This window comes from Nomascus leucogenys, chromosome 12 (assembly GCF_006542625.1).
Source record: "Nomascus leucogenys isolate Asia chromosome 12, Asia_NLE_v1, whole genome shotgun sequence".
Taxonomy (NCBI): Eukaryota; Metazoa; Chordata; class Mammalia; order Primates; family Hylobatidae; genus Nomascus; species Nomascus leucogenys.
The window spans coordinates 81,067,959-81,092,562 of record NC_044392.1 but is presented as its reverse complement, the minus strand read 5'-3'; the positions used below and the strand labels follow the sequence as shown (position 1 = coordinate 81,092,562).

Below are 24,604 nucleotides of genomic sequence, written 5' to 3'. Positions count from 1 at the left end.
CCACCCCTTCTTGACCCCAGTGAGTTTGCCCATCATGTTTCTTACCCCTTGATAAGCATCATTTACCTATAGCCTCACTCAAAGCTCAGCTCCAAGGGGGTCTCACCTTTTCGTTAATAGATAAACCGAAACACAATGAGATTTCCAATAGGCCATTTCTTAACATCTTGCCCTGCTGAAAGCCCTGGTGGGTACCTTCCGTCTAGATCAAATTTAGATGATGACTTCCTGGAGCAGCCCACAGAGGACCAGACATCCAAATCACCCCACGACGCAGGCCTGCATTCTCATTCCTCCTAGTGAGAAGTCGGATGTGCCACACTTAAGAGGAAGGCCGAAGGTCACTGGGTGCACTTAATCATTATTGCACCAGAGAAATGAAGGGCTTTGATAAAAGCTAAACACCAGTCCAACCTATGAAAACCCCATCTAAACCACTTTGCTCCCTTTAACCATGTCCTCGAGCAACTTTGAATAATACTTCTCTCGCTTTCACAGGGCTGGCACTTGGGTTAAATGAAACAATGCAAGTGAAATATTAATCGCTGAGTTCTGCAGCAAGATTACAGTCAGTAATAGTAGTGCTTTGTTAACATCTTCAAAGAATGAAAAGAACAGAGACTGCCCTGGCTAAGGCAGACCCTAATAAAAGAGTTTGAAAACCGGCTGATCAGAGTTCAAAATGCTAGAAGATCAAAGCCAGAAATCCTCACCACTGGTAATTCAATCTTGTTAATTCAACATCTTAATGCAAATTATGAATGAACTGGAACACAGCTATTAATCAAATCAGATGTCCTATTTGCTCTTCAATAAGAATGTCAGCAAATCAAAATCAACTTAATTCAAACACTCTCGTTTCTTAATTCACCTTGAATGAATGAGATGAATTAGGAAAAGGAGAGTACTGAATCAACAAAATGCACTGTAGTTGAAAGACACCCAAAGATGTAATTGGAAGGAAAAACAAGATATGCCAAACACACGGAGGAAAAGCCAAAGATTCAGACAGCCTTCCAGCGTGGGGTGTAGAACAAATGACTTTCAAATTCTCTCTCTCCAAAATAGTACCATGACTAACAACCCTCTTAGAACTCTGCTCTGGGATGAAGTGCATCATATGTCAGTGCTGAGTACGCAGCAGGCTTGCAGTAAAACAAAATGATTCACCACAAGATGGGTTTTGGCCAGACATCAACTGCACCACTTTTAATATACAACTCACAGGTCACTTTAAAGGTATATTCCTTCTAGAGGAGCTCAAAGCACTAGATACCCACATATCTCATTTAACAAGCATTTTAAAAAATGCAAACAACAAACATCCTACATGTCATGCAAAGAAACAGAGAACCAGAAACTGGACTTAAAGACACAAGATACTCAACCCAATACAACTCAGATCTCATGAGTTCATACAGCATTCCTGTGGGCTAAACAGTGAGCAAGAATGTTTACACCTCACAAGAAGACAGGGTGGTGGTAGGGACAGAAAGGAAGAGACAGGTGAGAGTGATGTTTAGAAGGTAATATCATGAAGACGTACTCATTAATTACATGTGGAAAATGAATAGGAGGAAGGGGCATGGGCATTCCAGAAAGATGACTGAGCCACCAACATCCAATAAAAACGCACGAGGGCATAGTGGGTTTGTGGAAGAAGATGTAGAACTAAGGTCTGCTGGGCCGTCTGGATGGAGTCACTTACCGGGCCATGGGGTCCAGGTGCTATGGACATAGGTTGACTGGAGAGCCTATCTGGAGAACTACGGCTTGGGAGTCCTCAGTATAGAGGGGTATTCTATCCCAGCTTTCACCAAAGAGATGGGATACAGCATGAGAAGAGGGCTGGGGGAGGCTTTTCAGAGGCAGACTAGAAAGAGAAACCCAGGAAGACAGTAGGACTGGACAGGAAGGATGCAGGAGAACAAACAGAATGCAGTGTCCTGGAGGTTGAGAGAGCAGATTTCAGGAAGAAATGGTCAACATTGTCAAGTGCTGCAGAGAGTTCCAATCATATCAGAATTGGACAGCATCCGCTGTACTTGGCAATGTGCAGGTCACTGGTGGCATAAAGGGGGCTGAGTGGCCGATGGAAAGGGAGGGAGTAAAGACTGTGTTAACTTATAAGTGAGAGTTTATGCATGTATGATATACAGAGGGACATAATAGACACTGGGGACTCCAAAAGAGGGGAGGAGGGATAGGGAGTGAGGAGCTGACAAATTACCCATTGGTACAACGTTCATTATTTGGGTAGTGAGTACATTGGAAGCTCAAATCCCACCACTACGCAATATATCCATGTACAAACCTGTGCATGCAGCCCCGGATCAATAATTTTAAAAACACTGTGTTAACCAGCTTCGGGGTAGGGGAAGATGGGGACCAGGAACGACAGCATGGAAATGAGGAGGGTTTTTAACATGGGAAAGACCACAGCATGTTTCTAAGCTAAGAGGAAACACGATCTCGTTGTGAGTGTTAGAAGGACAAGGCCTGAAGAGAAGGTGGAGGGAGGAAAATTAGGGTGAGCTGAGCTAGGACAAGCAGGACAGATGGGAGGCTTCAGGGGCCCAGGGAGGACACAGGCATGAGTTAGGGGGATGCTGCTGCTGCTCCTCAAACTCATCCTACACATAGAGTCCAACCCCCAAGCTCTCACTCACTCCGCATCCAAGCCACTTGCTGGGTCCCCACTGCCCTTTAAAAAAAAAAAAAAAAAAAAAAAAAAGGCCCAGCATGCTCTGTTCCCCAACCACCTCTATGGGCTCATCTCCTTCCACTCCTCAGCTTCAGCCTGAAGCTCCCGTATAGGAAGCTCTTTTCCTCTCCTGTGCCTTTTGTCCCTATGACTTCTCCTTCAGGAAGTCCCCCGATCCAGGGCTGGGTTAAAGACCTCTTCCTGGATCTCACAATAGGCTGTGCATCCTTCCTGCCTTTGCACCCACCACAAAGCGCAGCGTAAGCTGCTTGTATCTCCATCCGCCCACCAGACACAGCAGAGCTCCTTCGGGCGGAATGTTCACCTCTGTCTTCCCCCTCCTGGTAGGCCCTCAGTGCACATGCTAGGGGTAGGCTGGGGAAGGGCGATGAATCAATGGCTTCTGAGTCAGAGGCTGGATGGATAGTTCCTCAAATCCCATCTTACTGAGAATCCAGATTTTACTAATCAGTCCTTTGTACATAACTATTTTTGTAAAAGCACACACATATCTAGAGTAGACACTGGGGAGAGTTCTTCTCCACAAGACCTAAAAGACATGAAACATAGCACTTCCATGAGCTAGAAAGAAAAATAGGCCATAACATTCTCATGGCCAGAGCCAGATTCCAACAGTAGCTCCTGGCACTGTGGACACACACTGGAAATACAGCTGAGGCCAGAGATGGTGTCCAACCTCCTGAGGCTCTCCTTTCCTTCCCAACCAGGACAGGCTGAGTCTCTGCTGTTCCTGGGGATACCCAAGATACTCATGAGCTAAAAGACCCCCAAGCTATCATTGACAACATCTTTAAACCCGGCAACAGGCCTGGGTCCCCTGTGCACTGCTGACCTCTCGCGCAGGCTGTGCGGAGAGACCTTTGTGGTCGGAGCACACCAAGCCTCCAGCGTCCTCCCCAGTGTTTAGCATGGCCCATCCCTCTGCAGTCCTGGAGGTGCTGAATCCACTAACAGAATTTTCCCAAGATCCCAATCCCGTCTCTGCTTCCCACTTAGGTCTCTCCAACAAAAACAAGTTCTTGGCCAGGATCCCAGCTCCAGGGTCTGCTAGGGAACCGGGTCCTGGGACACAGCCTCTGTCAAGCATGTCTTTCTCCTGATATTGAAACCAGATCCCACCCAACCAGATGCCAATGGAATGCATTTAAGCCTCTTTCAAAAAGCTACACTGTCCTTTCTTTTTGGAGAGCTGGAGAGATAAGTGAGCAACTAGCAGCCACCACGAGGAGGGGCTGAGTTACTTGGAAAGACATTTCCTGCGAGGCTCCTTCCACCTTGCGCAACTCGTGCTGATGCTGCATCTGCCCCACTGACAAAGGCAACTCAGGCCATTGTCAATGCTGGGATGTGTCACCAGTCCCCAAGCTGTCACCGTAGCAGACAGACCAAATGACCAGCCACAGGGAAGATGAGCAGGGCCTCTGCTCCACCACACATATGCACCGCCACAGAAAGACAGTTTCACGTGAAACCAAGTTCCAGGGGCCCAGCGCTCTAGGATGGGCAGATGTGACTCCTCAGGCTGTACCGTGGATTCCAAGAGGCTCCAAATATTTTATTCAGGGCAGGGGAAATGACTTTAAAGGAAAACAAAAAAGAAACAATACTACATAGCACTTCCTGGCTGCAAAGACAGTCGGACAGAAGTCTAGGAAAGCACATGCCTAACATCCCTGCCTTCTGTGGCTGCTCATTGACAAGACCATGGCCACTGGACTTAAGGCCTGGTTAGCTGAGACTTACTGATTCCAACTATCCACAGGCACCACACCCCGACCTCTCTATCTGCGCTCTTTCAGAAAGGTGGCTTTTCTGCCCTTGCAAGGTAATTCGCGTCTCTTAGGTTCCTCTGACACAGGCACCCCCGCCCTTCCTCAAGCGCAAACACTGATAAAGTGAAAAGTTTCAGCTCCTTTGTCCCCTGCCCACAAAAATATCTAAATAAATAAGTTACTAACAGTCAGAGACACAAGGGGCCAGAAGAGGTAGGGGTTTGTTTCCAGTGCTAGCCCCAGAAACGGGATCCATTGTACCAAGTTCCTCCTCTAGCTCACCGGGGACCTGGGGGCGGGCCTGCCAGCGGCCACTCCCTGCGCTCCCCTTCCAGGCTGATGCCTCCCTGCCTGCCCACGCCGGGGTCCTCCACGTCTCTACACTTTGTGCGTGCTCCTCTCTCTATGAAGAAGGCCAATTCTCCTCCTTCTCTGGATAACTTCGACTAATTCACCAGACTCAGCAGAGGCTCTGCCTCCCTGAAGGAGGCCATCCCTGATCCTCCCCACTCCAGCCCCATCTATGCCAGGCATGTGCCTCCAGGGAGCCACAGCACCCTCTAAAGAGAGCAACACCAAATCAGTGATAACTGATCGTTTCCTTCAACCAGAGTTAAATGTCTGCAGAATGCCCACCAGGCATGGTATTACAGCAGGGATCCCCACTGGACCAACTCCCACTGGGTCCCCAGCACCGACATATCCAAGGTACCACAACCGGTGACTGCTGAGCTGAACTAAGGATGCAATGGGATGAAAGCCAATGGGGAAATGTGCCTCAAGTACTTATTAACCCCTGGCACGGGAGGCCTGGCTGCTGGGATTATTCCTAGATCCTCTGTGACTTCTCTGACCATGTCACACACTAACCTTCCCAGTGAACCTTCTGCTCTGAGCGAGTCTGGACTTCTGCACTCCTGCAAATGCCAGTGGCTTTTCTATCTCTGAGCTACTGGGTCTGCTGCTCCCCCAGGCTGAAATGCCTTCCCTATGCCATTCTTTTCTTTGTCCATCCAAATCCCCAGTTATTAAAAAAAAGGAGAAAAATTTAAAAGGGGTTACCTGTTCTTAAAAACAAACAACAACAACAAAAACAAAAGCAGTCCCACATCCTCCCTGAAGCTTTCCTAAAAACTAAGGCTCACACTGTTCTCTCCCAACTGTACTGCAAAATAAATATTAACATACACAATATCATCTTGTTTTAGGTGTCAATTGTCTTAATATAGTACAGTAGAAAGAATGCTAGCGGCCAGGCGTGGTGGCTCACACCTGTAATCCCAGCACTTTGGGAGGCCGAGGCGGGCAGATCCCCTAAGGTCAGGAGTTCAAGACCAGCATGGCCAACATGGTGAAATCCTGTCTCTACTAAAAATACCAAAAATTAGCCAGGCATGGTGGTGGGCGCTTGTAATCCCAGCTATTTGGGAGGCTGAGACAGGAGAAGGCGGAGGTTGCAGTGAGCTGAGATCATGCCATTGCACTCCAGCCTGGGCAACTCCATCTCAAAAAAAAAAAAAAAAAAGAAAGAGCACTAGGCCTCAGCCCAGAAAATCTGATTTCTATTCCTGGTTCCCCACGAAATGATTCTGGGCAGGCTGTTTCTCTGAGCCTCGGTGTCTCCTCTGCGGAAAGGGTAAATTATTGCCCTGCTCACCTCACACAGCTTATTTTCAGACTCCAGTGAGACAAAGTTTTTGAGGTCTTCATAGCATATAGAGCTTGTTTTGAGACTCCAATGAGACAAGATGTGAAAGAACTCATATATTTGAAAGTCTTTTGCAAATGTAATGAAGTGATATTATGACGTAATAATATTCTTGTGGTAAGTCTTTGAAGGCAGGAACCATGCCTCAATTCTCATTTATTGCCCCACACCTCCCACAAATCCCTCCCCACCTAACAGAGGGCTTATGCATGGAAGGGGCTACATTCAACACCTACAGACTTTAGAACTTGAATATGTCTGTTAATGTTATGATCTGGAATATCTCCATTGCAATCTTCTTTCCATTGGGCTTAAACAAAACAGACTTTCATCTTTTTTCCCCCAGAAAAAAGATCCAGTAGTCTTTTATGTAATGGCTGTCTACTGTGAACCCCTTCGCGATATTAAAGTCATGACCCTCAACATGGCTGGAACATCTTGTATTTGGCCCCAACTCTATGACGGCCAGCACACCCCTGATCCTTCTCTCCATTTTTGGCCTCCCATTTAATTCCTTTCCAAGGTCTTTATACACAAGTCCGTATGAGGCCTCTAAATACATCCTAAATTCTGTAAGACCTCTGCAAATAAGACCTTACTCTCTGAAAACACCTGTATAATCATTCTCCTATGTAAGGAGGGAGCCTCTGTATTTTTAGTTTTCTTCCCATACAGCAAACACTATTAATACCATCGTACTTTCTCCAGAGATGATATGGATTAGACCAAATGGAAAGTTACCATGGCTACCGCAGTGTTATTTTTGGTATGAGAAATTCATGCCAAGAGAAGCAGTATACATGGTCAAGAATTGGAGCTTTATTTCCTCTTTGCTATCAGGCAATCAATCCCAATTTAATTTGAAACTCTAATTGCAACGGAAACTAATTATGAGCAGCAAGATCTGGAACCCCTAATTAAAGTGGGAGTCAATAAAGCGACTCGGCATTATCAACTGGGGCACCACTGGCAGGATGGGGGATTAGGTACAAGCAGATTTCTTTCCCAAGTAACTAGCTAAGCAAAACAAAACAGGGAGACTCATCTTGAGGATGGAGTTGGTGAACCCTAAGTTGGGACCGAGGGCTGCAGTTTCCAGTGAGTGAGCAGCTCAGGCCTTCTCTCTGTGCTATGAAGACTTCAACAAACTGGGAATACAGTAGGAAGTCCAGGTGGAAAGAAGGGTGTTTCTACCAATAGTCAACCACCGAGGGTGGCCACGGTGGAGAGATAGAGAGTGGACAAGCTGAAGGACAGCTGGACCCGACTACCCCATGTATTAAGTGGCCTTTTGTATATATTATGTAGCCTTGGGGCCGTAACTGCAGACAAACAGGTACCCAAACAGAAACTCATCCCTCAGACTCAGATATTTATAGGCTGACTCCCTCATATACCCAATGCTGAGTTGCGCTTTACTGAATTAGCAGAAGTTGGCTTGTGGAAGGACTTCTATTAGAGTGAAACCCATGGCCAATCCCCGAAGTGCACCATACCCTTTGGGACCTCCCAGTCTATCTTGGAAGCTTTAAAATACTGTTAATGGCATGACTTCATCTGCCCCGCACTTGAACGATCCATATTTAGGCCAGAAACCACATGGACCTCGCATCACTTCACTGGGCTCCAGGACAGAAAGGGGCTCAAGTCAGGAAGGGAATGCTTCTAACCAATGATTAATTACTCATCCTCTGTCAAATTTCTTGACAAAGGGACAAAAATGAACACTCCTACCAGGGAGCAAGATCAGTGGAAGCTCACCCTTTTCCCACTCTGTATATTTTTAAACAGAAAGGTTTTCTCCCACTAACAGGTAGTTTTCCTGATTTTTTAAAAAGCGTATTGAGAAGAAAGAAGCAGAACATCATAACCCTGCTGCAGCCTTTTCAAAGGTAATGAATGAGCCAGTCCCACAGGAGAGGGAGCTCTGCTTCAGGGTGGGAAGGATTCCTTGAGAGCTTTCAGAGTCCAATTTCCCAGGAATAAACGAGGTCCGCAGTCAGGCTGGGGCCGACAGGCTTTTTCCAAGGCAGACAAACCCCAAGATCCACGAAAGCCTATATTAATCTTAATTCCTAGTGCGTCACAGGCAGGCAAATAGAACACAGGCCTCATCTTGAATTAGCCAAAGGAGGTTCTCTGAATATTTTCATCAAAATAGTGTATTGACATATTATACAAAGCTCTTGGCACCGGTGTCTTATAACAAATGTTAAAATGTGAGCAGTAAAGACAACAACAGTTCTGAACCCTGAGATGTTTTGAAACCTGGCTGCAATTTGAAAGGAAATATTGTGTGGCTTCTGTACATTATGTACATTATTGATACGTAATGGACCAGCAGGATAAACAGAGAAAAGGGCTCAGCCACCTTGTGTTCGTTAGAAATGAAGGAAGAGAGACAAAGAGAGAAAGAAGAAAAATAGCTCTGTCTTACTGAGCTACTTTAGTATAAAATTTCAGCCTACAGAGAACTGAAAGTGTCCTGAAAAACAGCTTCAGCCCAAAACAGACAAGGAGCCCCGTTCTGTGCCACTGGGCTCTGCTTCCAGGGGAAGTACACCACTAGGGGCTCTTGAAGACCCATCAGTCAAAGCAAGCACCTCTGTTTTTACAATCAGCAAGCTGCAAACTTTTATCTATTGCCCTTTAGGAAACTAATGCTTTCAGGGTCCCCCAAAAAACTGACAGATGTACTTTATTTCCAAACCAAACCTACCTTGACTCCAATGAAAGACTTGCGGTGATAGAAGCAGCACAGAGCTGCTGAGAGGGTGTGGAAAGCATTGCATTCCTTAGGCATCTTTCGGTCTTCAGTCCCGGGGACCACACACTTTCTTTAGGGTTAAAAGAAAGGGGGCTTCGGACATTAAAGCCCTAGCCCACCATAGCAGCTGTGCTGCTTCTGCCCAGAAGTCAGGGAAGTCGGCAGCCGGGGGAGTGAGTCGGCTCCTTCTCCCAGGCTAGTCTGGGACTTTTCCCCTCTGCTGAAGCCAATACGATCCACTCGCTCAATTCTCGCAGGCTGGTGTCCAGCCTGCCATGCACACAGTGCCAGAAATTCTCATGTGACCAGACTTGCTTTCTGATGAAATTCTAACCCCTCTTAGAAGAGGCCTTGGGCTTTAGCTGTCCCCTCAATTTAGAGACCAGGCAGAAATCATTAGCAGCTCCTCTCCCCAGACCCAGCATTTCCTTCTGGGGCTGAACTATACCATGCAACTTGCTCCTAGTGGTTCTGTTTGCTTGTCACTCCAGCACCCAGAGGGTTAAGGAAGCAGGGTAAGTTGTACCTTCACACCATCTTGTTATGAACAGAGGCTCCTTTGAGGAAAGGAGGTGGCCTAAAAGTGACTTTCCCTAGGAGCAATCCCAGATGTACTAAGTAACCCAGGCAGGATCCCTGTCCTCACTCTCCCAAGCCCACCTCCAGAGCTGTTTATTTTTAATTAAGATGCTCCTGGCAGCCAGTTTGCAGCTGATAACATTGGCACAGCCATCACTACTGGCAAAGCAATATTGCCTTTTGGTGTTTAATTAGCAAGTCTGTCAGCAAACACCCTGAGCGCCCTATGCCCTCCCACCTGGCTGTGCAACCTGTTGGGAGGATGGGGACTGTGTACCCACTTCTGACTCAACTGTTTGTCCTACACCCTCCTTTAAATCCTTCACTTTAATTACTCACTGCCACTCTGATTACCCACTTTGCGTAACCTAGATCCTGCACACAAACCTCGCATCCAACGCAGCCAAGCAAGGCCCTCCTGGATTCCCTGCGATCTGAGTCCTCTACCTCTACCAAGAGCCACATAACACCTTTAGGGAAAACTAACTGCTTTTCCTTTCATTCCAGTTATAGCAGATGCTCAACGAGTCTTTTTTTTTTTTTTTTTTTTTTAATCAAATCCAGGTTTCTGCCTGTAGCTCTTCCTCTCCTATCCTACCGCTCCAAATATTAACTTTTTGTGGCTTCGGCCTCAAATATGGAATGTGTCCTGAAGCTTTCTAAAACTTCACACAGGCAGAAACTTGTAATGAGGAAGAAACAAGATCTATTCAGTCCAGAAAGGAACAATACCAGATGAGGCATGAGGGAGGTATGAGAAATATCCAACGGGATTAGCGTCAAATCCCCAGGAGACCTTGGCCTTTGGACTAGGTCAAGTCTGCCCACAAAAATAGGAAATTGTTCTGGGCCCAGTGAGCAGGTATGGAGAGCCACAGTCTCACACCCACGCAAGGGCAAGGGCGAGGGCCTGTCAACATGGGGACGGAGCTGCTAAGTGAGGCTCTATTGCCACAGCGGGTGTGGGCGATGACTTCCTTTCTGCTTTCCTCCCTCACTCATTCTCCTCTCTGACTCTGGAGGTCTGGTCTACAGTCTTGAGGACTCCCAGGCCACAGAAAGTCCACCAGAGAACCTAGAAGGAAGCACCAAGGTGGCAGAACTCAGAAGGGTTTTCTGAGCTGGAAGAACCCTTGAAGACTGTCTGGTCAGTGGGTCCCCACTGTCCTCCAAGGTCCAGTACTGCACCTGCGAGGAAGCGTTTTCTGGCTTGCCCTCATTTCCGTTAGATGGGGTGCAAAGGGTAAGTCCGTGTGAGCAGCCAGGCCCAGGCCCCAGCAGTTCTGTGAGCACGACTCATCAATCAGGCCATTAGCCACCACAGAACGGGCCATTTTCACCTGGTATTCTCCTTGGAGAGCAAATAACAATTCCTTCAAGCTAAAAACCTCCCCAAGAGGCTAGACAGGCACCATCCCAGGCCTGAGAAAAGGGACGGGGGCAGTGCCTGAAATCCTGCACAGAAATTCGTGAGATTAGTCAGCCAAGAGACTCCGAAGCCCAGACACCCTTCCCCCAGAAATCGTGAATGAAATGCATTCCTGAAAGTAATATGCAAATAACTCAGACATGTAAATCACATAGAATTACGAATAAAGTGCTCCACAGCCAGGGTAAAAACAAAACCAAAGACACTTAGGTCACTGTGGTATCACAGCTCTTGTTACCCGAGGATTTCTCTGTTTATTCTAAGAATATCTCCAAAGTACCAAAAGACTTTGTTCCACCGGGATTAAATAATGACTAATCTTATTAGGTAACCGTTTCCTAAGCATCTTTTATTTTTATTTCACACCAAAAATAATTTCTGAGGCAGCACTCAAAGGTTTTAATCAATTTTCTCCTGAAACGGTCAAGGAGAGAGACTAAAATAAAGTGTTGTTTTTGTAACTAAAGATGATAATTGCATGCATTCTCAAAGTGCCCTTCACTGACTTGTTAAGCTTTTAAACGTTGCCTATTTACACTGATCAATTCCTCCCATTCTCCCCACAATGATTATTCTAGTTACAAAGAAATAGAGGACCAGACCTGTGTACCACTCAGCAGAGAACAAAGGGCTAGGGACGCCAACCTCAGACTGCAGAACCTGGTATCTGATCACATAGAAACACAAATAGATTTTTTAATGTCTTATAATTAAACCTGTTACTCACACAGCCCCGTGAAAGGGCTGTGACCTGGGGCAGTGGGCCACTTTCTGATGATCTGGTGCATGGGATTTGGGACTCATCAAATTTGGATGCAGGGCTTTCTAAACACCATGCCCCTTTCGGGATAGGGGAGGGCATTTCTAAGGAACTCCCAGGGACTGAGGAAGGGAGGGACCCAGTCAGGCAGCTCTGAGCTCTGGAAAAGGTTCTACAGGGTGAACTCCACCACCCTTCTCTGGCCGCCTGGAAGGCTCGCTCCTTTGCACCGAGGGAAACACTTGTGATTAAAGCCATGGCTGGGAAGCCAGGTGGGTCCTTGAAGGAAACCTCCATTACCTCGGGTCAAATGTTGCCCACCCTCTAATTCAAAAAGAGGGTTAAAGCAGGCCGGAGGAAGACCCCTGCATAAGCACTGCCCTCAATGCCAGTTTTTCCTTGGGCAGCCCTAATACTAACCTGCCCTATTTAGTAACCATGGAAACAGGAGCTGCCTGCCAGCCATATTCAGCAGACACATGCTTCCTGTTGGCAGCAGCCCCCCGGCTGAGAAGGGCCAAGAGAGTGGATGCAGAGTCCTTTTCCCAAAGCACCACGGCCCCCGCTAGAAGATCAGGCTCCTGGTGAGGTAGGGCCTCTCTCAAACAGGGCATGGAGGGAGATGGCAGGAGAAAGACATGCCTGCCAGGTACCTGCTTTTCACTGTTTCAGCACATCTGGAACACAATACTGCCCATAGCCCCAAACCCTTCCCAAAGCAGCCCAGAATCAGGGCATCAAGCCTTACACTGAGGCACTCTTGGACTTTGTCAAGCGGCCCCATGGACAGTGACTCTGCCCATGGCTAGAGGACAGTGACTCACCCCAGGCTTCAAAGCCTGGCTCGTTCCTGCCCAAAGGGACATCAGTCAGGGGTGAACACCAGTCATTGTGATCAGAACAGCTCAAAACATCTTGTGGCAACTACTAAGACCCTTTATCCTACTCCCTCTCCCCTAAAGATCAATGCTTTCTGGCTTTTTGCTTCCCCTAAACCCCAGTGATCTGGCTCTCGGTGAACAAAGACAGCTTTAATGAACTAGGGCATGAGGCTGATGGAACCAGCTGCATCTTTCCTGGTGCCCTGGGAGGTAGGAAATGATTAGCCTGGACCTTGCCCCACTCAGCACCAGCCTGGCGTCATGGTGAGGCTCCGTGGACAGCAGTGTGGCAGGTGCCTGCAAAGCCCTAGGCAGATAAGGGAGCAAGTTGATCTGCAGCCTTGCTTCTCAAGACTTGCCCAGCACCCACCCTATCTCTGCCTGATTCTGAACAAATAAGCCAGGAGCTCACACACCTTCCCACAAAGAGCCAGAGGGCCTGAGGGAGGAGAGCTGGGAAACCAGGGAGGACAGGAGGAGAGGACTTTGTGCAAGAGGTCAGCTCCTCTTCCAGCCAGGCTCAGTAGCTACGGAAGCTGCCAAAGACAGTTCTACACATTTCCCTATATGCAAATCTGATTGATTTCTTGCTCCAAAAGGGAATGCAAACAAGACTCAGTAGGAGGAGGGCAGGAAACAATGCCTGCGCCCTCTGGCCCCCTTTGTGTATTGCTGTGGACAAGACGTTCGCCTGCCCTGGTGAACACAGAGGGTACATTTAGGAGTGTGTGCTGTAGGTATCCTGGTCTAACAGTTTCCCCAGATTCCTCAAGGGGATGAAAGAGTATGGCTATTAAATGGTCTCTATCCGGAAGCAGTATTGATCTGCCCAGCACGCAAACAAAGAGACTAAGTACAGTCTTCACAGCAGATTTCTCTCTGCTGGGCCTTCTGTCTTCCCTTACCAATTTCTGTTTCTCTAACTAGCTATTAAAATTGTATAACTGAGTAATGTGAAGCAAAATTAGGCACTGTGCCATTTTGCTTTCTTACGCTATCACACACAATTCTGCTCCATTCACCTCTCCACCACTACCACCTAGTTCCTGGTGTCACCCCAGAAATCTTATATTATACAAGCTCAATTTTCTGTTTTTAGCATTAAGGCAAAAAGAAAGAAAAGAAAAAGAAAGAAAACACATACAGGACATAATCACAAGCTCTCAAATGGCAGACTCACTATCTGATGATCTTGGCCTTCTCTGAGATTCTATGAAAGAAAGTCATGGGCCCTCCTTCTAAAGCAAAAGACACATACTTGCAATGCTTTACAATTAGAATTTGTCCAACCCGCCTTATTATGTTGTTGTTCGTTTTGTTCTGTTTTAGGCATTTAGCAGCCTGAAGCCATGGGTATTTTTTTTATTTTTTATTTTTATTTTTATTTGAGACGGAATCTCGCTCTGTCGCCAGGCTGGAGTGCAGTGGCGCGATCTTGGCCCACTGCAACCTCTGCCTCCCAGGTTCGAGCAATTCTCCTGCCTCAGCCTCCCAAGTAGCTGGGACTACAGGCACACACCACCACGCCAATTTTTTTTTTTTTTTTGTATTTTAGTAGAGACGTGGTTTCACCATGTTGGCCAGGATGGTCTCAATCTCCTGACCTCATGATCTGCCCACCTCGGCCTCCCAAAGTGCTGGGATTACAGGCGTGAGCCACTGCGCCTGGCTGAAGCCATGGTTTTTAGTTTCTGTCTCTAGTGATAAGTGGAAAAAAGGGATGAGGAAGGGGCTTTACTGGCCCAACCGGAAACAGAAACTAAGAACCCATTCTCCCTCTTGGGCACCTCTGCTTCAGGGGATTCTTGTATCCACTGAAGCCCATCCATATAGCCCTTGGAGTCTTATCCATCCAAGATGATTCACCACCTACTTCCCAAGATTCCTTTTCTTCTACACTTACCACGCAAGCAATTACACCTGGAGCGATCACTTACTTTTCGCGCCATCTCAGCTCCTGGGTTTTCTTTGCTGTACACTTTTCTCTTTCCCTTTCCTTCCACTTTTGGTAGGCATGAGCTATGTAAGCAACTAATAGGCAATGACCACAAAGCCCTTCAGAGGTCTCTCCCATGCAGAGCGCTGCAGAAATGGGCAGAGGGGCATCTGCGAGGCCCTCTGGAGGCCTTACCAGCCAGGAACAGCTGCCTCTCTCCCATCTCCACTGCGCCAGTTCTCTGTCTCACAAGCACCTCTGCAAAATGGCATCTTCCAAAACTGAGCTGTGAGACAGACACCTGCTTGTCTTCAAAATGGCTCTGTAACACACCCTGGAGGTAGGAGGCTAGAGAGCGAGCCAGGATGGGTTCCGGTCTTCACCACTAGCTAGCTGGGTGACCTTGGGGAATTAATTAACTTCTCTGAGGCTTAGTTTCCTCCCCAAACTTACCAAGTTGTTGTAAGTATCAAGTGAGATATCACGCGGAGGGCCTGGCACCCAACACACAGTAGGCACTCAAGAAACATGAGCTTCCTTCCCCCTTCGAAGGAAGGGACAACAAACCCCATCTTCCCCACTGTACTCACAGGGCACACGCCCACCCACACGCTGGGCTGCAGGAATCATGCCTGTAGCCACGAGAAGAGAGTGGACACCCACCCATGCCATGAGCCACTGACCACTGGCTGGCTCCCAGCTGGTATACTTAGGAGCTGGTATAATAAGGAGACTTCTAAAAGCTTTTAGCCTTAAAATATATGTTACTCATTAAATTCTAAAACCGCTTATTAAAATACCACATATGGTTTTAATCACACTTGCTCAGATGTCTCAGGATTTTCTACTCCAGAGTCTCTGTCATGTTAGGAGTTGTTTAACAGGCAGCAGGTGTATCCACAGCATCTGCTCACATGATCCTAACCCAGGGGACTCCTGGGTTCATCCACAACAACGAGCTCGCCATGTACCACCCTTGTCTGAGCCAATCTGACTGGGGATCCTGTGGGCCCCCTCTGCCTATGGGGCCTGGGTGGTACCCCTCCTTTCCCATTGCCTTGGGACCAAGCTGTTGCAGAACTGGACTTCAGCCTCAGTCCTGATTGGATGCCCTACAGGATCCTCACTCCTCCAGCCCCACCTCCCCCTGCCCTGGCCCTGCAATTCAGCCCTGGGAACAGATCTTCCACATGTGTTTAGCATCCCCAGAGAACCACCTCTCACATGCTAACTCCTTCATACTTCCCTGGCCTGTATTACTGGGTTGTCTGATACCAACCAACTACAACCATGTCTGGTATAGCTCCTCAGATGCTGTGACCCCTCTGCCCTCTCTAGACTTTCTCCCTGTGTCCTCCCAGATACTGCCTTCTGCCTAGATCTCCTTCTCTCAAGTCCCTAATGGCAGGAATCTGCCAGAGTTACAGTGCATTCTTCTAAAGCCACCCATCCCTATCTCCACCCAGAAAGGCTGCCAAGTGGCTGAATGGATGAACCTGCCTGCAAGGGATCACCTGCCTATGAAGGCAGGAACCCACGGGGGGAGGGTGGGGTCTGTAGCAGGTGAGAGGTGGAGTCAGGAGTAACCCCACCCATTCCAGCCTGGAGAGAAAATGGTCTTATCAATTGCATTTCTGTTGTCAAGCAAATTCTAGCCATGTAAACAAAATATTTCAGTGGGAAAATATCCCTTTTTCATGGTCATAAGCTGATCATGGGTATTACCATCTGAGTGATGTAATGGATAATTCTGCATCCTGCCAAAGTAGCTGTAAGACTCAGTCCAGACGAGTTCTGAACCTAGGGGTGGACTGGGGCTTCCATGGGCCACTAGAAACTGTATACAAACTGTTGTGCTCATTGAGGAGAGGGGTTACGACTTTTACCCAATCTCAAAGAGTCACACGACCAAAAAATTCCTTCTGATCCAGAAAGACTTTCAGTGGCGTTTGGGAAGGGAGGTGAGAATACTCTGGTGGTCACAGAAGTGAGTAAGGACCAATAAAGCACCCTGGCTGGCCACCTTGCACACACCCGGGCTGTAGCAGGGATGTGGCTGGTAAGAGGAGGGGATAGATAGCCTTGAGGCAAGTAGTACTGCAGTTCTTTATGGCAGCTGGAGCAGCTTTAACCAGCACCGGAACCCCTTCACTCAGTGGGTAGAAGGACCTTGTTTGCATATAATACTTAGGACAGAAAACTGGAAGAGCTACAAGTTTGACTCTCAACAACCCCTCCTCACCACGGACTTCAGAGACGCCTTGAAGAAGCCTGCAGCGGTCACAGACATCGTTTCACCTCACTCACCCTGTGTGAAAGGTCCCCAGAAGCCGCATTGTTTTTTTTTGTTTTGTTTTGTTTTTTTTGAGACAGAGTCTCACTCTGTCGCCCAGGCTGGAGTGCAGTGGCGCAATCTCAGCTCACTGCAACCTCCACCTCCTGGGTTCAAGTGATTCTCTGCCTCAGCCTCCCGAGTAGCTGGGGCTATAGGCACCCGCCACCATGCCTGGCTAATTTTTGTATTTTTAGTAGAGACGGGCTAATTTTTGTATTTTTAGTAGAGACACAGTTTCATCATATTGGCCAGGATGGCCTTGAACTCCTGACCTTGTGATCCACCCTCCTAGGCCTCCCAAAGTGCTGGGATTACAGGCGTGAGCCACCATGCTCGGCCAGGAGCCAGCATTTCTACAGAGAACTTTTACCATAGTGTCCTATTTCATACTCACACTGGGAGAGAAGTATTATTATCTGCATTTCACATGTGGGATCAAACAGCTCTTAAAGTTAATGATTAAAACAACAATGAATCAGAATGGCTGGCTCTATCTGGTGTGATGAGGGAAGCATGCAGAACACCTGGTCACCAGAAGTGCTTTATCTTATGCAAATCTGAAAGGCAGACCTCCCTTCAACAGAGGGACAGATACTCTTGGCAACACAGACAGCAGATCTCATCTGCAATAGTCCATCAGAGGTCCTATTCCACTCACAGCTGAAAGGAAAGGGCAGGGCTGGGAGAGATGGATGCTGACGTCAGAATCTGAGAACCAGGAGGCAACAAAGGCTTGCTGCACAAGAAGGGTTAAGGGACCGCCTTTGTCACATGGAAACACAAACAGTACCCCTTCCTCTACAGGAAGAGGCCAATTCAGAGGGTTCTGTGCATGGAAGGACCTCATTGACTGCCGGCCAGTTTCTTCACTTCCTAACATAGTCAACTGCCAAGCACAATGCTGTCTGCAGGAGTGACATCCAGAAGGTCAATATTTGCCCTTCCTGGTGCCAAGGTGGGGACAATAAATTCCTTTGCCAGTGGCTCAAGGATTTGGGTACGCCTTGCAGTGTATATCCAAATGGGTGGAAGGGCTGGGTGGAAGAAGGGCGAATTACTAGGGAGAGCAGCAGAAACCCATCTGGGTAACTCTCCAGGAACACCAGGACTCCCTGTTGGGTCACTTGTGATAAGATGTGGGAATCCGTCCAAGGACAAGCTATAGATGGGCTGGGGATCCACAGCCCCTCTGGACACTCCCACCCGCTGTCCATAACTTCTCTGTAACAGCAGCGAATCTGGCAAGCTTGGAGGCAATGGGTATCCAGTACATAAACCAGGAGGGAGATAAACTAGGGAAAGATGGGAATAGGACTTGAAAAGATTTTTTTTTTTTTTTCCACAAAACTTAGCATTCATGTCTCAACATTTTATATATGTATCCTGAATAAAGATAATAGAAATATAGTAGAATATACTTCTGATCCTAAAAATGTGGGGGGGGGGAATGGTATAGATAGCAGGTGGTGGCTATTATATTTAAAAGCTTTACTGAGTAGCATGTGTATTCATCCTTTTAATGGATGTGTGAGCCAATCAGAATACTGAACACTGAATGGTCCAAGAGTAAGCAGGTGAATGACATGAGACCAAACATGGTTCTTCCCTGAGACTTTTCAAACTAGGGCTGAGAGAGACATCCCCTTTCCCCTTGGACCACAAGCTTTAAGAATATAAGCCTAGAGCAGCCCACAGCCAGGCCCTCACTGCATAAAGAAGCTGATGGAAGAGCATGTGGTCAAAGTGCTGAGAGAAGCAGAGGCAAGAGACTAAGGTCCTAAAAATGTTTTCCTTCCCAGAAGTAGTCATCAACCCAGGCCACTCCACCCCTGCCCTTCTCAGAGGTAAGTTTCCTAGCTCACACCATCAATTTGGGTTTACAGGCTCACCTTATCAGTGTAAGATTAAAACTTGAGATGGAGATGTAACATAACGTGTCTGGCTCTGTTGGAGATTATGTGTATAAAATGTGATCTCTGTATCTGAGAAACACTACAAGGAGCCAACATGAACTGATGTTAAATGAAAACATGCATATTATACACCCATTAATAATAGGGTTGCACACTCGTGTGTCAGCAATGAAAGGAAATTAATGGTGTTTTGCAGTCTATTCCAGGGACTTCCATGGAAATAATTAAGTTGTCTTGAGTTTTCAAGGATAACGATACAAGAATTTGCCTCTAGGAAGAGGGAGAGGGATTCATGTTGTTGGAATGTACTGTGCCACTGGTGTAGGGGTGAGTTCTGCTCCCACACCCAGCACCTCCCAGCCAGGGGAAAGCACAAACCAACTGCGTTCTCAGCCCTGCTTATGTGGCATCAGCACCATCCTCAGCTCCTGGAGGATGTTTCCAAAAGGCTATTCTGCTATGTGGAAGGCCACAGGACCCAATTTAGAGGTACTGGCTGAGACATTCCCTTACTGAGGCCAGGTGAGCTTTTCCCGGTACAGTCACCTGTGAGGGCAACCCTCATGACTTCTTTCCAGGTCAAAGGACAGGACGTTTACATCATCTCCAAATCACATTCAAATCTTCACAAATGTGCTCCTTAGACAGTCCTTAGGTGGACATGGCCTGGAAGTTTGGGAGCCCCTGCTCTCAGTCTGTGTGGGCCCATAGGGGTTTCCTTCTCCCCTTGCTATTATTCTACTTACCCCAGTAAGAAGCCCAGCTCCAACCCTGTCCTCCAGGGTTCAGCTACTGAAGCACTCATTAAAATGACTGGTGCCCTTGTCTGTTGGCCTCATGACCCATGTCTTATTGTCATCATTGGAATGCCTGAACATGATAGGGGCCCACTGAACATTTGGAGATAGCTCAGGGATTCTCTACCTGGGGTCCACAAACACCTGGAACTAAGATATGCAGTAAGTGTGCATGCATATTTCTAGAGACGTGGCTGTTGTTCATGGTATTTGCAAGAAGGTAGGGGCCCTTCCCTGTCTCTCCAAAAATAGCTCAGAACTGGAGAGGCGTGAGGGATGACAGGCCACCCAGAAGTCATGCTCCTCACCAGGTAAGCCAGCCTTGCCAGCCTCTGGCTGAATTAGGGCTGCTTCCCACTTTGGCCCTAAGAGTCATTTTACAGCCGGGCGCAGTGGCTCATGCCTGTAATCCCAGCACTTTGGGAGGCCGAGGAGGGCGGATCACGAGGTCAGGAGATCAAGACCATCCTCACTAACATGGTGAAACCCCATCTCTACTAAAAATACAAAAAAATTAGCCAGGCGTGGTGGTGGGCACCTGTAGTCCCAGCTACTCGGGAGACTGAGGCAGGAGAATGGTGTGAACCCAGGAGGCGGAGCTTGCAGTGAGCCAAGATTGCGCCACTGCACTCCAGCCTGGGCGACAGAGCGAGACTCCGTCTCAAAAAAAAAAAAAAAAAAAAAAGTCATTTTACTGTCTCAAACTTTGAACTAGCTGGGATTCCAAACTGGGAGAGGCTTCCAGAATGTAGTAATTCCCAACTCACACCACCTGTACTCTGTTCAAGTAATCCTGAAACCAGGAGGTAAGGGGACTTGACTCTGTCCTGTCAAGGCTTTCATGTAGAGACCATGAGGAGACACAGAGGAGGGCACTGAACCGGGATGGACTCAGCTGGACCACACAGACCCCTTCAAAATACACCCACCTGGGCCTGGTAAAAACAAGAATTCAGCTGAAGACTCGTGGTCACAGGAAACAGTCCATCAGCTTCCTTATTTCTTCTGTACAAAAAGCTCTTTTGAGAGTGTGAATGGGGGCTTTATATAGTAAGTTCTCATCCACAGGCTAATAAATATGTGAAATGGCTTCTCAGACCAGGTTCCTGCAGCCTGGACACTGAGGTCATTCAAGAAACAATTAGATGCCATCTGCAGAGGGCTGGGACTCGAAAGGAAATTGCCTTGAAGGGCCAAACAGCATGTTCTCATTCCCAGGGTCTGACACATCCTTATCTTCATTCACATAAAGGACGGATGGAGCTCTGCCAGCAAATCCACACTGGGAGCATAGAAGGAGCCAAGGCTGCAGCAATTAATAAAAGCTTAAGGATCAGGAGAATGCGCACTTCCAGCCTGCCCCAAGTAAACGGATCCCTGCAACAAATTTCTCCCTCGACTGCACTTGCATATGCAGGCAGAACACCTTGCAATAACCCAGCCTTGGCCTCACCAAGCTTGGGGTTTTCAGAGTTTTAATATAAAGCAATGAGAGGAGAGTTACAATTGCTTCTGGCCTAGCACTTTATAGTATATGATGAGCAACCAGATCTTTACAGTATATCATGACTTGGTTATGTTACATAGAGTTAGCATTTCCAGAGGTGTCACAATCCACTTCACTGCAAGGAACAGGCCCACAGTTGAGAACCCTTACTTCAAGGATTGACTCTCAATTTTTTCCTTAATTTTAAATGAAAATTTGATGTCTTTTCTGTATTAAAAACAAGTCTCTTTAAATGTAAATGCAACTGTTGGGCAAGCTGAGCTTAAAGGTAAATTTTGCTAGAGAAATAAATATGGATTTAGATAAACAAGAGGGGATTATTTGTGTTTTAAGTGTTTTTGCAGCTTTTAGTCTCTTCAGTAGCAAAAGACCCTCTGGTACAGTGGTGCTCAAAGTGTGTTCCACAGGCTGATCTGCAGGCTGGGGGGTCTTCTGGGGGTCTGAGAAGTCCAAACTTATTTTCATAATAATACAGAGACATTTTTTGCCTGTTTCACTGGGTTGACATTTATACTGGTGGTGCAAAAGCTATGATGGGTGAATTCCTGGTGCCTCAGCACAAAGCAAGGCAGAGGCACCAAACTCTACCAGGGGCCATTGCACTCTTGACTCCCACTGGCTCAAAGAATTGAAGAAAAACAGCCAGTTCCACCTAGAAGTCTTTGATGAAGCAGTGAGAATTACTCACTTTATTAAATCTGGGCCCTCGAGTACATGTCTCTTTAGTATTCTGTACAATGCAACAGGACATGCACAGAAGACAATTCTGCTGCATTTCCAAGCACAGAGTTTGTGTGAAGGAAAAGCAACTGTGCAATTGAATCGTAGGCTCAACTAGCTGCTTTTTCGTAGAGCACAATTTTTACTTCAAAGAATGTCTGACAAACTTGGTTATTCAGACATGGGTATTTATTTGGCAGCCATTTTCTGAAAAACGAACAAAGTGAGCCTGTTGCTTCAAGGAATACAACAGACAGTGTTTGTTGCCAATGATAAAATTCCAGGTTTCAAGTGAAAATTAGAATTTTGGAAAACTTGTATTCATCACGAGTTTGACAGCTTTCCAATACTTTAATGATTTTTCTGATGAGATTGGTGGTCATATTAATGAATGTGAGTTTTGATATTACATAGTGAAATATGTAACATTTATAAGATCTGCATAACTTGTAAGCCAATATTTTTCAAATGGCCAATGCATGATGATATAAACTCATGGGTAAAAGATCCATTCAAATTGCAAGAGAGATCCATTCAAATTGAATTTTAAGGAAATAAAACAAGTTCATTGACAGGATTTCAGAGTCCACATTGCAGTTAACCTTTAAGGAACTACAACTTGTTGAGCTCTAGTCTAGTATCAAAGACCAACATCTGTAATGATCTGAAGAGGCTATTAAAATACTCCTCCCTTTCTGAACTGCATACCTGTGCAGGGCCACATTATTTGAGACTTCAATCAAAGTAACATAAAACAACAGAGTGAACACCGAAGCAAATAGAATCAAGTTGTGTTCTATCAGACACTAAAGAGATGTGCAAATATGTAAAACAATGTCATTCTTACCACAAATGTACATTCACTGGTATATAATGGGTTTATTCTTTTTTTTTTTTTTTTTTTTGAGATGGAGTCTCGCTCTGTCGCCCAGGCTGGAGTGCAGTGGCGCAATCTCGGCTCACTGCAAGCTCCGCCTCCTGGGTTCACGCCATTCTCCTGCCTCAGCCTCTCCGAGTAGCTGGGACTACAGGCGCCCGCCACCACGCCCGGCTAATTTTTTGTATTTTTAGTAGAGACGGGGTTTCACCGTGGTCTCGATCTCCTGACCACGTGATCCGCCCACCTCGGCCTCCCAAAAGTGCTGGGATTACAAGCGTGAGCCAATGCGCCCGGCCTAATGGGTTTATTCTTATTTTTAAATGAATTACAAGAAATGGTCATTAAGTAAAAATAAGTTAAATAAACATTTAAAAATATTTCATTAACTTCTGCTCTAATATTTCAGGTACTTGCTTTACATAATTTTGATTGAGCCACAAGTTTTCAGTATTTTACAATTACAGGGATACAATTACAGGGGTGTTTTTATTTTTCTAAGTAACTATCATAAAAACACTATTAGAAAAAAATTAGAAACTGAGAAAAATGTAAGAAACAACAAATAAAAAAAACTTTCAGTTGCCAAGAAGTTTTATTTTGACCCACTACGTGACACTGAATCATTCTACTCCTAGATTTTTATCTTCTGAAAATTCTTACACAAACGCACACCAAGCCACCTCCACTGACAACAGCACCATCCTACCAGTGTCAAGTGTGGCTCCTCTCTTCTCCCACCTCATGTCCAATCCAGCAGGAAGTGCTGATGGCTCTGCCTTCATGTTACGTTCCTAGAACCCCCTTAGTTACCACCTCTCCTGCTCTCACAGGTCCAAACTACCATCATCTCTCATCTGGACAATCACAGTAGCCTCCCCACTGGTCTCCCTCCTTCTGCCCCTGTCCCCTGCAGTCTAGCAGCAACACAGAAGCCAAAGTGAACCTGAGATGCCTCCCATCTCATTCCAGAAAAAATTAAAGTCCTTACTCTGACACACAATCCCTCGCACATCACCTTCTGCCACTCTGACACCAGCTGCTTTCACCAGCTCCAGCCTCTGGCCTCCTCGCTCCTCCATGGAAGAGGCGAGCCCCGGCTTCAAAGCCTTGCCCTTCTTCATCCCCTTAGACATCACAGTTGACTTGTATTTCCACCCAAAAGTCACCTTCTTGGTGAGGCCTTCCCTGGTCACCCTATCTAAAATTTAATGTCCCCTTACCCCAACTTTCATAGCTCCTTTCCCTGATGCATCTTTTCTGCTAAGCACTCATCGTCAGCTAACAGGATTGACTTGACTGTCTTTCTTACTGTCTCCCAGTCCTCCACCCCCAGAGTAAAAACTCCACAGGGGCAGGGATATTGTTTTGTTCAGGGCTGTATCCTCAGCCCCTGGAACAGTGACCAGCACAGGGAAGAGACTCAACAAATACTTACTAAATGACTACGTACTAACCACAAAACTGTTTCTAACAGAACACTAGCAAAACCCAAATGTCAGTAGGGAACTAGTTAACTATAACTGTATTTCATACAATGGAATACTGGGTACCCATTCAAAAGAAGGAGGGAGGCCCATACGTTTAATATGGAATGATGTCCAATAAAAAAGCAAGTTGCAAAGTTATATGTAGTCAGATAGTTTGGCAATAAATAAAATTCCTCCCAAACTCATTTCTTAACAACGTGATCTTCTTCTTGGAGTCTCTTTTCCCATTCAAGCAACATGGAGCACCTAGTGCTTCTCCCAAGGCTCATCCCACTGTTCTCTCCTGCTCCAGTCAGCCTGGGCACACGCTGTCTCCCAGGCATGGAGTCTTCTGCCTTACCCAATACCAGTATCCTTCCTGCCAAGCCGAGACGTTTTTACAGATATCAAATCACGATTCAAATACAA

General features: G+C 46.7%; 1 protein-coding gene across 2 annotated transcripts in view; it reads right to left on the bottom strand.

Annotated features, from left to right (window-relative positions):
* The window catches only part of BCAR3 (BCAR3 adaptor protein, NSP family member), a 121,017-nt gene that overhangs the window by 43,700 nt on the left and 52,713 nt on the right, over nucleotides 1-24,604 (bottom strand). The window contains exon 1 of one of the 2 annotated variants that reach the window (XM_003260061.3): nucleotides 8,925-9,175. The exons of the other annotated variant lie outside the window; for it this stretch is intronic. Within the exon in view, the coding sequence (XP_003260109.3) occupies nucleotides 8,925-9,008 (84 nt within the window). The 5' untranslated portion in view covers nucleotides 9,009-9,175. Of the gene's footprint in view, nucleotides 1-8,924; nucleotides 9,176-24,604 lie in introns of those variants that run through there. 2 annotated transcript variants of the gene reach the window in all.